Source organism: Oncorhynchus keta, chromosome 1 (genome assembly GCF_023373465.1).
Source record: "Oncorhynchus keta strain PuntledgeMale-10-30-2019 chromosome 1, Oket_V2, whole genome shotgun sequence".
In the NCBI taxonomy this organism is placed as follows: Eukaryota; Metazoa; Chordata; class Actinopteri; order Salmoniformes; family Salmonidae; genus Oncorhynchus; species Oncorhynchus keta.
Window position 1 is genome coordinate 88568355 of NC_068421.1, and position 15028 is coordinate 88583382.

At 48.9% G+C, this 15028-nt stretch overlaps 1 protein-coding gene across 1 annotated transcript in view; it reads right to left on the reverse strand.

The window, feature by feature from the left end:
- Positions 1-15028, reverse strand: part of nek7 (NIMA-related kinase 7) — a 54557-nt gene that overhangs the window by 22113 nt on the left and 17416 nt on the right. The window contains exon 4 of the mRNA XM_052464139.1: positions 6123-6217. Coding sequence (XP_052320099.1) covers positions 6123-6217 — 95 coding nt within the window. The remainder of the gene's footprint in view (positions 1-6122; positions 6218-15028) is intronic.

Here is a 15028-nt window from a genome sequence, read left to right on the forward strand (position 1 = left end):
CAGACTGGCAGCTCCTTGCAGACTGACAGCTCCATGCAGAATGACAGCTCCTTGCAGACTGGCAGCTCTTTGCAGACTGACAGCTCTGGCTGCTTCATGCAGGCTGACAGCACCCTGCAGACTGGCAGCTCCTTGCAGACTGACAGCTCCTTGCAGACTGACAGCTCCTTGCAGACTGGCAGCTCTTTGCAGACTGACAGCTCTGGTTGCTTCATGCAGACTGACAGCACCTTGCAGACTGACAGCTCCCTGCAGACTGGCAGCTCAGGCTGCTCCGAACAGGCAGGAGGCTCCGGCAGCGCTGTAGAGGAGGAAGGCTCTGATAGCGCTGAACAGGCGGGAGACTCCGACAGCGCAGGAGGGGAGAAAGGCTCTGATAGCGCTGAACAGACAGGAGACTCCGGTAGCGCAGGAGGGAAGGAAGGCTCTGGCTGTGCTGAACAGGCGAGGCGCACTGTAGGCCTGATGCGTGGTGCTGGAACTGGTGATACTGGAGCAAGGACACGCACAGGAAGCCTGGTGCGGGGAGCTGCTACCGGAGGACTGGCGTGTTGAGGTGGCTCTAGATAGACCGGACTGTGCAGGCGCACTGGAGCTCTTGAGCACCGAGCCCAACCTTACCTGGCTCGATGCTCACTCTAGCCCGGCCAATACGAAGGGCTGGTAAGTGCCGCACCGGGCTATGCACCAGCACTGGAAACACTGTGCGCTCCATAGCATAACACGGTGTCTGCCCGGTCTCTCTAGCCCACCGGTAAGCACAGGGAGTTTGAGCAGGTCTCCTACCTGGCATAGCCATACTCCCTTTGAGCACAACATTTGAGAGAAAATTAGATTTCTGATCAAATCCAAACTTTTGAAGTATCAAGCCAAAACAAGAATAAATGCTTCACAGTCCAAACAATTATGGAGGGCACTGTATATAAAGTTGAAGTCAGAAGTTTACATACACTAGGTTGGAGTCCTTAAAACTTGTTTTTCAACCACTCCACAAATGTATTGCTTACGAACTATAGTTTTGGCAAGTGGGTTAGGATATCTACTTTGTGCATATTTCCAACAATTGTTTATTTCAGATTATTTCACTTATCATTCACTGTATCACAATTCCTGTGGGTCAGAAGTTTACATACACTAAGTTGACTGTGCCTTTAAAAAGCTTGGACAATTTCAGAAAATTATGTCATGGCTTTAGAAGCTTCTGATAGGCTAATTGACATCATTTGAGTCAATTTGAGGTGTACCTGTGGATGTATTTCAAGGCCTACCTTCAAACTCAGTGCCTCTTTACTTGACATCATGGGAAAATCAAAAGATATCAGCCAAGACCTCAGAAAAATAATTGTAGACCACAAGTCTGATTCATCCTTGGGAGCAATTTCCAAATGCCTGAAGGTACCATGTTCATCTGTAGAAACAATAGTACACAAGTATAAACACCATGGGACCACACAGACGTCATACCGCTCAGGAAGGAGACGTGTTCTGTGTCCTAGAGATGAACGTATTTTGGTGCGAAAAGTGCAAATCAATCCCAGAACAACAGCAAAGGACCTTGTGAAGATGCTGGAGGAAACAGGTACAAAAGTATCTATATCCACAGTAAAATGAGTCCTATATCGACATTATCTGAAAGGCCGTTCAGCAAGGAAGAAGCCACTTCTCCAAAACCGCCATAAAAAAGCCAGACTACGGTTTGCAACTGGGGACAAAGATAGTACTTTTTGGAGAAATGTCCTCTGGGCTGATGAAACAAAAATAGATCTGTTTGGTCATAATAGCCATCGTTATGTTTGGAAGAAAAAGGGGGAGGCTTGCAAGTCAAAGAGCACCATCCCAACTGTGAAGTACGGGGGTGGCAGCATCATGTTGTGGGGGTGGCAGCATCATGTTGTGGGGGTGGCAGCATCATGTTGTGGGGGTACTTTGCTTCAGGAGGGACTGGTGCACTTTACAAAATAGATGGCGTCATGAGTAGGGGAAATGATGTGGATATATTGAAGCAGCATCTCAAGACATCAGTCAGGAAGTTAAAGCTTGGACGCAAATAGGGTTCCAAATGGACAATGACCCCAAGCACACCTCCAAAGTTGTGGCAAAATGGCTTAAGGACAACAAAGTCAAGGTATTAGAGTGGCCATCACAAAGCTTTGACCTCAATCCTATAGAACATTTGTGGGCAGAACTGAAAAAGCATGTGCGAACAAGGAGGCCTACAAACCTGACTGAGTTACACCAGCTCTGTCTGGAGGCCTACAAACCTGACTGAGTTACACCAGCTCTGTCAGGAGGCCTACAAACCTGACTGAGTTACACCAGCTCTGTCAGGAGGAATGGGCCAAAATTCACCCAACTTATTGTGGGAAACTTGTAGAAGGCCGAAACGTTTGACCCAAGTTAAACCATTTAAAGGCAATGCTACCAAATACTAATTAAGTGTATGTAAACTTCTGACCCACTGGGAATGTGATGAAAGAAATACAAGCTGAAATAATTCACTCTCTCTACTATTATTCTGACATTTCACATTCTTAAAATAAAGTGGTGATCCTAACTGACCTAAAACAGGGAATTTTTACTTGGATTAAATGTCAGGAATTGTGAAAAAATGAGTTTAAATTTATTTGGCTAAGGTGTATGTAAACATCTGACTTCAACTGTACTGTAGGGTTATAAAGCTACATAGGGTTCAGGACATTGCAACACTATTACTGTTACAATACTACACACACACGGGTCTGGGCCGGGGGTGCGGTAAGAACGACATATCAACCTACACATGCCCAACCTGCTGTTGCCGTGCCCTCCCAGATGCCGAGGGAGAACCACCCCAAGCATCATCGCCATTACCACGACACCGGAGGTGGACCGGGTCAGGTGGCGTAATGTGGAAGGAGAGACCTCATCACACACATGCCTCAATCAAACAGAATAGGAGATGCAGCCAGGTATTGATGGGTTTGTCTCTCTCACCCATCGAGCAACCCAGGATGAACACTGAAATATTCATGTTCTCTCAAACACAGTCCTAAAGCACACACACCCACGTGTTGACCCTCACAGACATCCAAACAGCCAACATCCATACGGCCAACATCCATACGGGCAACATCCATACGGGCAACATCCATATGGCCAACATCCATACTAGAAGTCGACCGATTCATCGGAATTGCCGATAAATTAGGGCTGATTTCAAGTTTTCATCTGTATTTTTGGACACCGATTTGCCCGATTAAAAAATACATAAAAAACGAAATATATATTTTTTTACACCTTTATTTAATCTTTATTTAACCAGGCAAGTCAGTTAAGAACGCATTCTTATTTTCAATGACAGCCTAGGAACAGTGGGTTAACTGCCTGTTCAGGGGCAGAACGACAGATTTTTACCTTGTCAGCTCAGGGATTCAATCTTGCAACCTTACAGTTAACTTGTCCAACGCTCTAACCACCTGCCTCTCATTGCACTCCACGAGGAGCCTGCCTTTTACGCAAATGCAGTAAGCCAAGGTAAGTTGCTAGCTAGCATTAAACTTATCTTATAAAAAACAATCAATCAAACATAATCACTAGATAAACTAGTAATATCATCAACCATGTGGAGTTATCTAGTGTCCTGCGTAGCATATAATCGATGTGGTGCATATCGTTGCTCCAAAGTGTACATAACCATAAACATCAATACACAGAAGTATACATTTTTAAACCTGCATATTTAGCTAAAAGAAATCCAGGTTAGCAGGCAATATTAACCAGGTGAAATTGTGTCACTTCAGAGTCAGTGTACACGCAACAGTTTGGGCCGCCTAATTTGCCAGAATTTTACGTAATTATGACATAACATTGAAGGTTGTGCAATGTAACAGGAATATTGAGATTTATGGATGCCACCCGTTAGATAAAATACGGAATGGTTCCGTATTTCACTGAAAGAATAAACGTCTTGTTTTCGAGATGATAGTTTCCGGATTCGACCATATTAATGACCTACGGCTCGTATTTCTGTGTGTTATCATGTTATAACGAAGTCTATGATTTGATAGAGCAGTCTGACTGCGCGGTGGTAGGCAGTAGCAGGCTCGTAAGCATTCATTCAAACAGCACTTTCATACGTTTGCCAGCAGCTGTTTATGACTTCAAGCCTATCAACTCCCGAGATGAGGCTGGTGTAACCGATGTGAAATGGCTAGCTAGTTAGCAGGGTGAGTGCTAATAGCGTTTCAAATGTCATTCGCTCTGAGACTTGGAGTGGTTGTTCCCCTTGCTCTGCATGGGTAACGCTGCTTCGAGGGTGGCTGTTGTCGTTGAGGAGCGAGGAGAGGGACGGAAACTATACTGTTACACTGGCAATACTAAAGTGCCTATAAGAACATCCAATAGTCAAAGGTTAATGAAATACAAATGGTATAGAGAGAAATAGTCCTATAATTCCTATAATAACTACAACCTAAAACTTCTTACCTGGGAATATTGAAGAATCATGTTAAAAGGAACCACCAGCTTTCATATGTTCTCATGTTCTGAGCAAGGAACTTAAACGTTAGCTTTTTTTCATGGCACATATTGCACTTTTACTTTCTTCTCCAACACTTTGTTTTTGCATTATTTAAACCAAATTGAACATGTTTCATTATTTATTTGAGGCTAAATGAATTTTATTGATGTATTATATTAGTGTATATTAATTATTGTTGTAATTGTCATTATTACAATATTTTTTTTAAATCGACCGATTAATCGGTATCGGCTTAATCGGTATCGGCATTGAAAAATCATAATCGGTCAACCTCTAATCCATACGCCATCATCCATATAGCCATCATCCATATAGCCATCATCCATATAGCCATCATCCATATAGCCATCATCCATACAGCCATCATCCAACCTCCAATGCACACACCTGTCAGACCTTCATATATACACACACTGAATAGTGTTTTCAGATCAATGGGAGCAGAGTGGGTGTGTGTGATACTTGTTTAGAAAGGCCAGATAATATCACACAATACACCACAGGCCAGCTACATACTCACACTCTTTCTCCCACTCTCTCTTCCCATCCTCCCCCTTCTCCTCCTCCTCCTCCTCCCACATCCTCTCCCCATATCGCTCTCGCTGCCTCTCTCTCCCCACCCCCTCTCTTCTCTCTCCATCCCATTTCTCTCTCCCCCGATCTCTCACTCTCCAACCTCACCCCGTATCTCTCTCTCTCTGCCTGGCTCAACCCATATATTTCGCTCTGCCTCTCTCCACCATCCTCTCGCTCACTCGCTCCCCCCCACCTCTCTCTCCAGTCTGATCTGTAAGGTGGAAGTGGTTCATCTACAGAGTAATCTAACTGATCAGTCTGATCTGTAAGGTGGAAGGGATTCGTCTACAGAGTAATCTTACTGGTCAGTCTGATCTGTAAGGTGGAAGTGATTCGTCTACAGAGTAATCTTACTGGTCAGTCTGATCTGTAAGGTGGAAGTGGTTCGTCTACAGAGTAATCTAACTGGTCAGTCTGATCTGTAAGGTGGAAGTGGTTCGTCTACAGAGTAATCTAACTGGTCAGTCTGATCTGTAAGGTGGAAGTGGTTCGTCTACAGAGTAATCTAACTGGTCAGTCTGATCTGTAAGGTGGAAGTGGTTCGTCTACAGAGTAATCTTACTGGTCAGTCTGATCTGTAAGGTGGAAGTGGTTCGTCTACAGAGTAATCTTACTGGTCAGTCTGATCTGTAAGGTGGAAGTGGTTCGTCTACAGAGTAATCTAACTGGTCAGTCTGATCTGTAAGGTGGAAGTGGTTCGTCTACAGAGTAATCTTACTGGTCAGTCTGATCTGTAAGGTGGAAGTGATTCGTCTACAGAGTAATCTTACTGGTCAGTCTGATCTGTAAGGTGGAAGTGGTTCGTCTACAGAGTAATCTAACTGGTCAGTCTGATCTGTAAGGTGGAAGTGGTTCGTCTACAGAGTAATCTAACTGGTCAGTATCATATCCACCCAGTTGATCTGAACCACATGGATATGTCACTGGGAGGTCTCTGTTAGCTTCAAACACACTGCAGCTCTCCTATCCACCTTTAGCTCACAAATCTGTCTGTGTGTGTACAGTAAATGTGTATCATATACGTTACCTCGTAGAGCAGGCAGCCTAGCGACCAGATGTCAGATTTGAAGTTGTATCCGTTTTCATGTATTCTTTCTGGAGACATGTAGTAGGGGGTGCCCACTGGAACACACAGAGAGAGGCAGGGAAAAGTGTTTCTTTACTATCTCCTTCACTTGATTTGTCAATGTTAACATATATTTCCCATACATATAAAGCCCTTACATTGAAATTGAATTGAGAGAAAGTAAGAGACAGAGAGACAACAGAGAGAACAGAATGAGAGAGAGAGAGAGAGAGAGAGAGCCATTAGCCTGTTCCACCACTAACCTAGCTGTTCCAGCACACACAACCTCAGAGAGACAGACATCACACACAATCTCAGAGAGACAGACATCACACACAACCTCAGAGAGACAGACATCACACACAATCTCAGAGAGACAGACATCACACAGAAACTCCCTCATCCTCGACATCACAACTCCAGTTCAGCTCTCATTACCATCCCTCATCCACTACATCACAACTCCAGTTCAGCTCTTATTACCATCCCTCATCCTCGACATCACAACTCCAGTTCAGCTCTCATTACCATCCCTCATCCACTACATCACAACTCCAGTTCAGCTCTCATTACCATCCCTCATCCTCGACATCACAACTCCAGTTCAGCTCTCATTACCATCCCTCATCCACTACATCACAACTCCAGTTCAGCTCTCATTACTATCCCTCATCCACTACATCACAACTCCAGTTCAGCTCTCATTACCATCCCTCATCCTCGACATCACAACTCCAGTTCAGCTCTCATTACCATCCCTCATCCATTACATCACAACTCCAGTTCAGCTCTCATTACCATCCCTCATCCACTACATCACAACTCCAGTTCAGCTCTCATTACCATCCCTCATCCACTACATCACAACTCCAGTTCAGCTCTCATTACCATCCCTCATCCACTACATCACAACTCCAGTTCAGCTCTCATTACCATCCCTCATCCTCGACATCACAACTCCAGTTCAGCTCTCATTACCATCCCTCATCCACTACATCACAACTCCAGTTCAGCTCTCATTACCATCCCTCATCCACTACATCACAACTCCAGTTCAGCTCTCATTACCATCCCTCATCCACTACATCACAACTCCAGTTCAGCTCTCATTACCATCCCTCATCCACTACATCACAACTCCAGTTCAGCTCTCATTACCATCCCTCATTCACTACATCACAACTCCATTTCAGCTCTCATTACCATCCCTCATCCACTACATCACAACTCCAGTTCAGCTCTCATTACCATCCCTCATCCACTACATCACAACTCCAGTTCAGCTCTCATTACCATCCCTCATCCACTACATCACAACTCCAGTTCAGCTCTCATTACCATCCCTCATCCTCGACATCACAACTCCAGTTCAGCTCTCATTACCATCCCTCATCCACTACATCACAACTCCAGTTCAGCTCTCATCACCATCCCTCATTATGAATAGAAACAGGTGTCCAACAGATATTGTACACTCTGGCTGTGAATCCCAATACCATGCTGGCTGGCCCGCTCCAGACCCCACAGTCAGACAGTACAATACCATGCTGGCTGGCCCGCTCCAGACCCCACAGTACAATACCATGCTGGCTGGCCCGCTCCAGACGCCACAGTCAGACAGTACAATACCATGCTGGCTGGCCCGCTCCCGACCCCACAGTCAGACAGTACAATACCATGCTGGCTGGCCCGCTCCAGACCCCACAGTCAGACAGTACAATACCATGCTGGCTGGCCCGCTCCAGACCCCACAGTCAGACAGTACAATACCATGCTGGCTGGCCCGCTCCAGACCCCACAGTCAGACAGTACAATACCATGCTGGCTGGCCCGCTCCAGACCCCACAGTCAGACAGTACAATACCATGCTGGCTGGCCCGCTCCAGACCCCACAGTCAGACAGTACAATACCATGCTGGCTGGCCCGCTCCAGACCCCACAGTCAGACAGTACAATACCATGCTGGCTGGCCCGCTCCAGACCCCACAGTCAGACAGTACAATACCATGCTGGCTGGCCCGCTCCAGACCCCACAGTCAGACAGTACAATACCATGCTGGCTGGCCCGCTCCAGACCCCACAGTCAGACAGTACAATACCATGCTGGCTGGCCCGCTCCAGACCCCACAGTCAGACAGTACAATACCATGCTGGCTGGCCCGCTCCAGACCCCACAGTCAGACAGTACAATACCATGCTGGCTGGCCCGCTCCAGACCCCACAGTACAATACCATGCTGGCTGGCCCGCTCCAGACCCCACAGTCAGACAGTACAATACCATGCTGGCTGGCCCGCTCCAGACCCCACAGTCAGACAGTACAATACCATGCTGGCTGGCCCGCTCCAGACCCCACAGTACAATACCATGCTGGCTGGCCCGCTCCAGACCCCACAGTCAGACAGTACAATACCATGCTGGCTGGCCCGCTCCAGACCCCACAGTACAATACCATGCTGGCTGGCCCGCTCCAGACCCCACAGTCAGACAGTACAATACCATGCTGGCTGGCCCGCTCCAGACCCCACAGTCAGACAGTACAATACCATGCTGGCTGGCCCGTTCCAGACCCCACAGTCAGACAGTACAATACCATGCTGGCTGGCCCGCTCCAGACCCCCAGTCAGACAGTACAATACCATGCTGGCTGGCCCGCTCCAGACCCCAGACAGTACAATTCCATGCTGGCTGGCCCGCTCCAGACCCCACAGTACAATACCATGCTGGCTGGCCCGCTCCAGACCCCACAGTACAATACCATGCTGGCTGGCCCGCTCCAGACCCCACAGTACAATACCATGCTGGCTGGCCCGCTCCAGACCCCACAGTCAGACAGTACAATACCATGCTGGCTGGCCCGCTCCAGACCCCACAGTACAATACCATGCTGGCTGGCCCGCTCCAGACCCCACAGTACAATACCATGCTGGCTGGCCCACTCCAGACCCCACAGTCAGACAGTACAATAGTCAGTCATGTACAGGTGCTGGCTGTAGGTTCACTGCCCCACCACAGAGAGCCCTAGTGAGCCTGGTGGGGGGAGATAGCTGACAGATAAAGAGAGACAGATCCAGACAAATACTGAGGGTTGATCCAGCACACACACACATGTTTTTAAATGTATGCATGTTATTAAGTATTTTCTGTAATGTCTATTGCGGTATGTGTTGGGCCCCAGTCAGACGAGCTGTTGCCATTGGCTAATGGGGATCCTGATTCATCAAATGGCATAATGGAAGCATAGTCTGAGACCTGTAAATATTATACATATTTAGTTCAAACTTCTTAGAGCTGAGATCCCGTTAACGGGATCGATATGATAACAGCCAGTGAAAGTACAGGGTCCCAAATTCAAACAACAGAAATCTCATAATTAAAATTCCTCAGACATACAAGTATTTCATACCATTTTAAAAATACACTTCTTGTTAATCCCACCGCAATGTCCGATGTCAAAAAGGCTTTACAGTGAAAGCACCACAAACGATTATGTTAAGTCAGAGCCAAGTCACCGAAAAACACAGCCATTTTTCCAGCCAAAGAGAGGAGTCACAAAAATCAGAAATAGAGATAGAATGAATCACTAACCTTTGATCATCTTCATCAGATGACACTCATATGACTTCATGTTACACAATACATTATATTTTTTTAAATCTCATTATACATTGGCGCATTATGTTCAGTAGTTACAAAAACATCCGGTGATATTGCAGAGAGCCACATCAATTCACAGAAATACTCATCATAAATGTTGATGAAAATACAAGTGTTATACATGGAACTTTAGATACACTTCTCCTTAATGCAACCGCTGTGTCAGATTTCAAAAAAGCTTTACGGAAAAAGCAAACCATGCAATAATCTGAGTACGGCGCTCAGAGCCCAAACAAGCCAAAAAGATATCCGCCATATTTTGCAGTCAACAGAATTCAGAAATAACATTATAAATACTCACTTACCTTTGATGATCTTCACAGAATGCACAAAAATGTTTGTTTTGTTCGATAATGTCCATCATTTATGTTCTAATAGCTCCTTTTGTTAGCGCGTTTGGTAAACAAATCCAAACTCACGTTGCGTGTTCACTAGGTGCAAGACGGAATGTCAAAACGTTCCATTACAGTCTGTAGAAACATGTCTAACGATGTATAGAGTCAATCTTTAGGATGTTTTTAACATAAAACTTGAATAATGTTCTAACTGGAGAATTCCTTTTGTCTGTAGAATTGCGATGGAACAGAGCTCGCTCTCACGTGAACGAGCGTCACGAGCTCAAGGCATTCTGCCAGACCTCTGACTCATTCCCCTGTCATTTGGCCCCACCCCACAGTAGAAGCATCAAACAAGGTTCTAAAGACTGTTGACATCTAGTGGAAGCCTTAGGAAGTGCAACATGACCAATATCCCACTGTATCTTCAATAGGGAATGAGTTGAAAAATGACCAACCTCAGATTTCCCACTTCCTGGTTGGATTTTTGCCTGCCATATGAGAGCTTTTAGCTTTTAGCTGTGAACGTGTCGAACTAATAATAAAAACTAGATATGAATTAGTTTGAATAAACCCATGACGTGGAATACTATAAGAGTTTACAGTTTACAGAGTTTATGTATCTGTGCAGAAATAAAAGTGCACTTTTTATTGGGGGATGTTTTTTAATTGGGATGTGAAAACATTTATGTATCTCTAAATGTCAGGTCTGCATAATAAAGTGTGCCCTCCAATTCTAAAAATAATCCTTCACTTCCACCATCAACTAGAAAGAGACAGAGAGAGAAAGAGAGGGGGTGATTGGGAGAGAGGTGGGGTCAGAGAGAGAGGGAGAGAGAGGCGGGGTCAGAGAGAGAGAGAGAAAGAGAGGCGGGGTCAGAGGGAGAGAGAGAGAGAGAGAAAGAGGCGGGGTCAGAGAGAGAGAGAGAAAGAGGCGGGGTCAGAGAGAGAGAGAGAAAGAGGCGGGGTCAGAGAGAGGCGGGGTCAGAGAGAGAGAGAGAGAGGCGGGGTCAGAGAGAGAGGGAGAGAAAGGCGGGGTCAGAGAGAGAGAGAGAGAAAGGCGGGGTCAGAGAGAGAGAGGGAAAGAGAGGCGGGGTCAGAGAGAGGCAGGGTCAGAGATAGAGGGAGAGAGAGGCGGGGTCTGAGAGAGAGGGAGAGAGGTGGGGTCAGAGAGAGAGGGAGAGAAAGGCAGGGTCAGAGAGAGAGGGAGAGAGAGAGAGGCGGGGTCAGAGATAGAGGGAGAGAGAGGCGGGGTCAGAGAGAGAGGGAGAGAGAGGTGGGGTCAGAGATAGAGGGAGAGAGAGGCGGGGTCAGAGATAGAGGGAGAGAGAGGTGGGGTCAGAGAGAGAGAGGGAGAGAAAGGCAGGGTCAGAGAGAGAGGGAGAGAGAGAGAGGCGGGGTCAGAGAGAGAGAGAGAGAGACGGGGTCAGAGAGAGAGGGAGAGAGAGCCGGGGTCAGAGAGAGAGGGAGAGAGAGGCGGGGTCAGAGAGAGAGGGAGGCGGGGTCAGAGAGAGAGGGAGAGAGTGGTGGGGTCAGAAGAGAGGAGAGAAAGGCGGGGTCGGAGAGAGAGAGAGAGAAAGAGAGGCGCGGTCAGAGAGAGAGAGAGAGAGAGAGAGGTGGGGTCAGAGAGAGAGAGAGAGGCGGGGTCAGAGAGAGAGAAAGAGAGGCGCGGTCAGAGAGAGAGAGAGAGAGAGGCGGGGTCAGAGAGAGAGAGAGAGAGAGGCAGGGTCAGAGAGAGAGAGAGAGAGGCAGGGTCAGAGAGAGAGAAAGAGAGGCGGGGTCAGAGAGAGAGGGAGAGAGAGGCGGGGTCAGAGAGAGAGGGAGAGAGGTGGGGTCAGAGAGAGAGAGGCGGGGTCAGAGAGAGAGAGGGAGAGAGAGGTGGGGTCAGAGAGAGGCGGGGTCAAAGAGTGAGAGAAAGAGAGGCGGTGATTGGGAGAGAGGCGAGGTCAGAGAGAGAGAGGGAGAGAGAGGCGGGGTCAGAGAGAGAGGGAGAAAGAGGCGGGGTCAGAGAGAGAGGGAGAGAGAGGTGGGGCCAGAGAGAGAGGGGAGAGAGAGGCGGGGGCAGAGAGAGAGGGAGAGAGAGGCGGGGACAGAGAGAGAGGGAGAGAGAGGCGGGGACAGAGAGAGAGGGAGAGAGAGGCGGGGCCAGAGAGAGAGGGAGAGAGAGGCGGGGCCAGAGAGAGAGGGAGAGAGAGGCGGGGTCAGAGAGAGGGAGAGAGAGAGAAAGAGAGGCGGGGTCATAGAGAGAGGAGCGAGAGGTGGGGTCAGAGAGAGAGGGAGAGAGAGGCGCGGTCAGAGTGAGAGGCGGGGTCAGAGAGAGAGGGAGAGAGAGGCAGGGTCAGAGAGAGAGGGAGAGAGAGGCAGGGTCAGAGAGAGAGGGAGAGAGAGGCAGGGTCAGAGAGAGAGGGAGAGAGAGGCAGGGTCAGAGAGAGAGGAGAGAGAGGCGGGGTCAGAGAGAGAGGCGGGGTCAGAGAGAGAGGGAGAGAGAGGCGGGGTCAGAGAGAGAGGCGGGGTCAGAGAGAGAGGGAGAGAGCTGGCTTGCGAGAGCCCAGTTTTTATTTTTTATCAGGCTCGGCGGTGTGTGTGCGTGTGTGTGTTTATGCGTTTCTGTGTGTGTTGCTATGGAGGTCTCCTGGTGCAGCTGATTAAAGAGCATCAGCCTACCTGCCTGCCTGCCTCCTTGCCTGCATCAGCATTCATTCATTCACAATTAAAACACACAAATGTATGCATGCAGATGAACTATCATGTTCGGATTGATTTCCATTATTACAGTTGGTTAAGACAACTGAGCTGCATTCTAGGGGAAGAGAAGATAATATGGTCATGGTAAACATGTATGAATGGAATCATCCGGTTCATCTACTGGGCTATATGAGCCTGGACCACCAACTAGCCAGCACCTCCCTCCTCTGTTGGTCTCCAGCCAGCACCTCCCTCCTCTGTTGGTCTCCAGCCAGCACCTCTCTCCTCTGCTGGTCTCCAGCCAGCACCTCCCTCTTCTGCTGGTCTCTAGCCAGCACCTCCCTCCTCTACTGGTCTCTAGCCAGCACCTCCCTCCTCTACTGGTCTCTAGCCAGCACCTCCCTCTGTTGGTCTCCAGCCAGCACCTCCCTCCTCTGTTGGTCTCCAGCCAGCACCTCCCTCTTCTGCTGGTCTCTAGCCAGCACCTCCCTCCTCTGCTGGTCTCTAGCCAGCACCTCTCTCCTCTGCTGGTCTCCAGCCAGCACCTCCCTCTTCTGCTGGTCTCTAGCCAGCACCTCCCTCCTCTACTGGTCTCTAGCCAGCACCTCCCTCCTCTACTGGTCTCTAGCCAGCACCTCCCTCCTCTACTGGTCTCGAGCCAGCACCTCCCTCCTCTACTGGTCTCTAGCCAGCACCTCCCTCCTCTGCTGGTCTCTAGCCAGCACCTCCCTCCTCTGCTGGTCTCTAGCCAGCACCTCCCTCCTCTACTGGTCTCTAGCCAGCACCTCCCTCCTCTACTGGTCTCTAGCCAGCACCTCCCTCCTCTACTGGTCTCTAGCCAGCACCTCCCTCCTCTACTGGTCTCTAGCCAGCACCTCCCTCCTCTACTGGTCTCAAGCCAGCACCTCCCTCTTCTACTGGTCTATTGCCAGCACCTCTCTCCTCTACTGGTCTCTAGCCAGCACCTCCCTCCTCTACTGGTCTCTAGCCAGCACCTCCCTCCTCTACTGGTCTCTAGCCAGCACCTCCCTCCTCTACTGGTCTCTAGCCAGCACCTCTCTCCTCTACTGGTCTCTAGCCAGCACCTCCCTCCTCTACTGGTCTCTAGACAGTACTTCTCTTCTCTACTAGGCTGGTTGAACTCATTAAAGCCCCAAACTTTCAGACACAAACACACAGGCACACACACACATTTCACCGCCCCTCATGCAGAGAGAGACATGGGGAGAGAAGGACAGAAAGAGGGAGGGAGGGAGGGAGGGAGGGAAGGAGAGGGGAGGGGGAATGAGAGATGAAGGGGGAGAGAAAGGGGAAAGGGAAGAGGAGGGAGAAAGAGGGCGGGAAAATAAGTCAGTATAGAGGAGAGAAAGAGAAAGAAGAAAAGGAGGGAGGGTGAGAGAATGAGGAGGAATAGATGATGAGGGTGAGAAAATGGAGAGAGCAAAGGAGAGTAAGTTTGAGAAAGACAGTTGGATAGACAGTGAGGCAGCTCGAAAGAGAGAGGAAGATGGGAAGAGAAAAAGAGAGGGGGGGTATGGAGAGAAAGACAGCAGGAGAGAGGGGGTATGGAGAGAAAGACAGCAGGAGAGAGAGGGGGGGTATGGAGAGAAAGACAGCAGGAGAGAGGGGGGGTATGAAGAAATACCCAGCAGGAGAGAGAGGGGTACGGAGAGGAGAACACAGCAGGAGAGAGGGAGAGGGGTACGGAGAGAAAGAGGAGAATGAAAGCCAAAGAGGCTTTTGGGAATGGATGATCCTGGGTCTCTATGTCCGTGAGGGAGATTAACCCTTTATGGAGAAACTTTCCTCCCCTCCATTCTCCTCTCCTCCCCTCCATTCTCCTCTCCCCTCCATTCTCCTCTCCCCTCCATTCTCCTCTCCCCTTCATTCTCCTCTCCATTCTCTCCTCCCTCCCCTCCATTCTCCTCTCCATTCTCCTCTCCCCTCCCCTCCATTCTCCTCTCCCCTCCCCTCCATTCTCCTCTCCTCATTCTCCTCTCCCTCTCCATTCTCCCCTCCCCTCCATTCTCCTCTCCCCTCCATTCTCCTCTCCCCTCCCCTCCATTCTCCTCTCCGCTCCCCTCCATTCTCCTCTTCCCTCCATTCTCCCCTCCCCTCCATTCTCCCTCCCCTCCATTCTCCTCTCCCCTCCATTCTCCTCTCCCCTCCCCTCCATTCTCCTCTCCCCTCC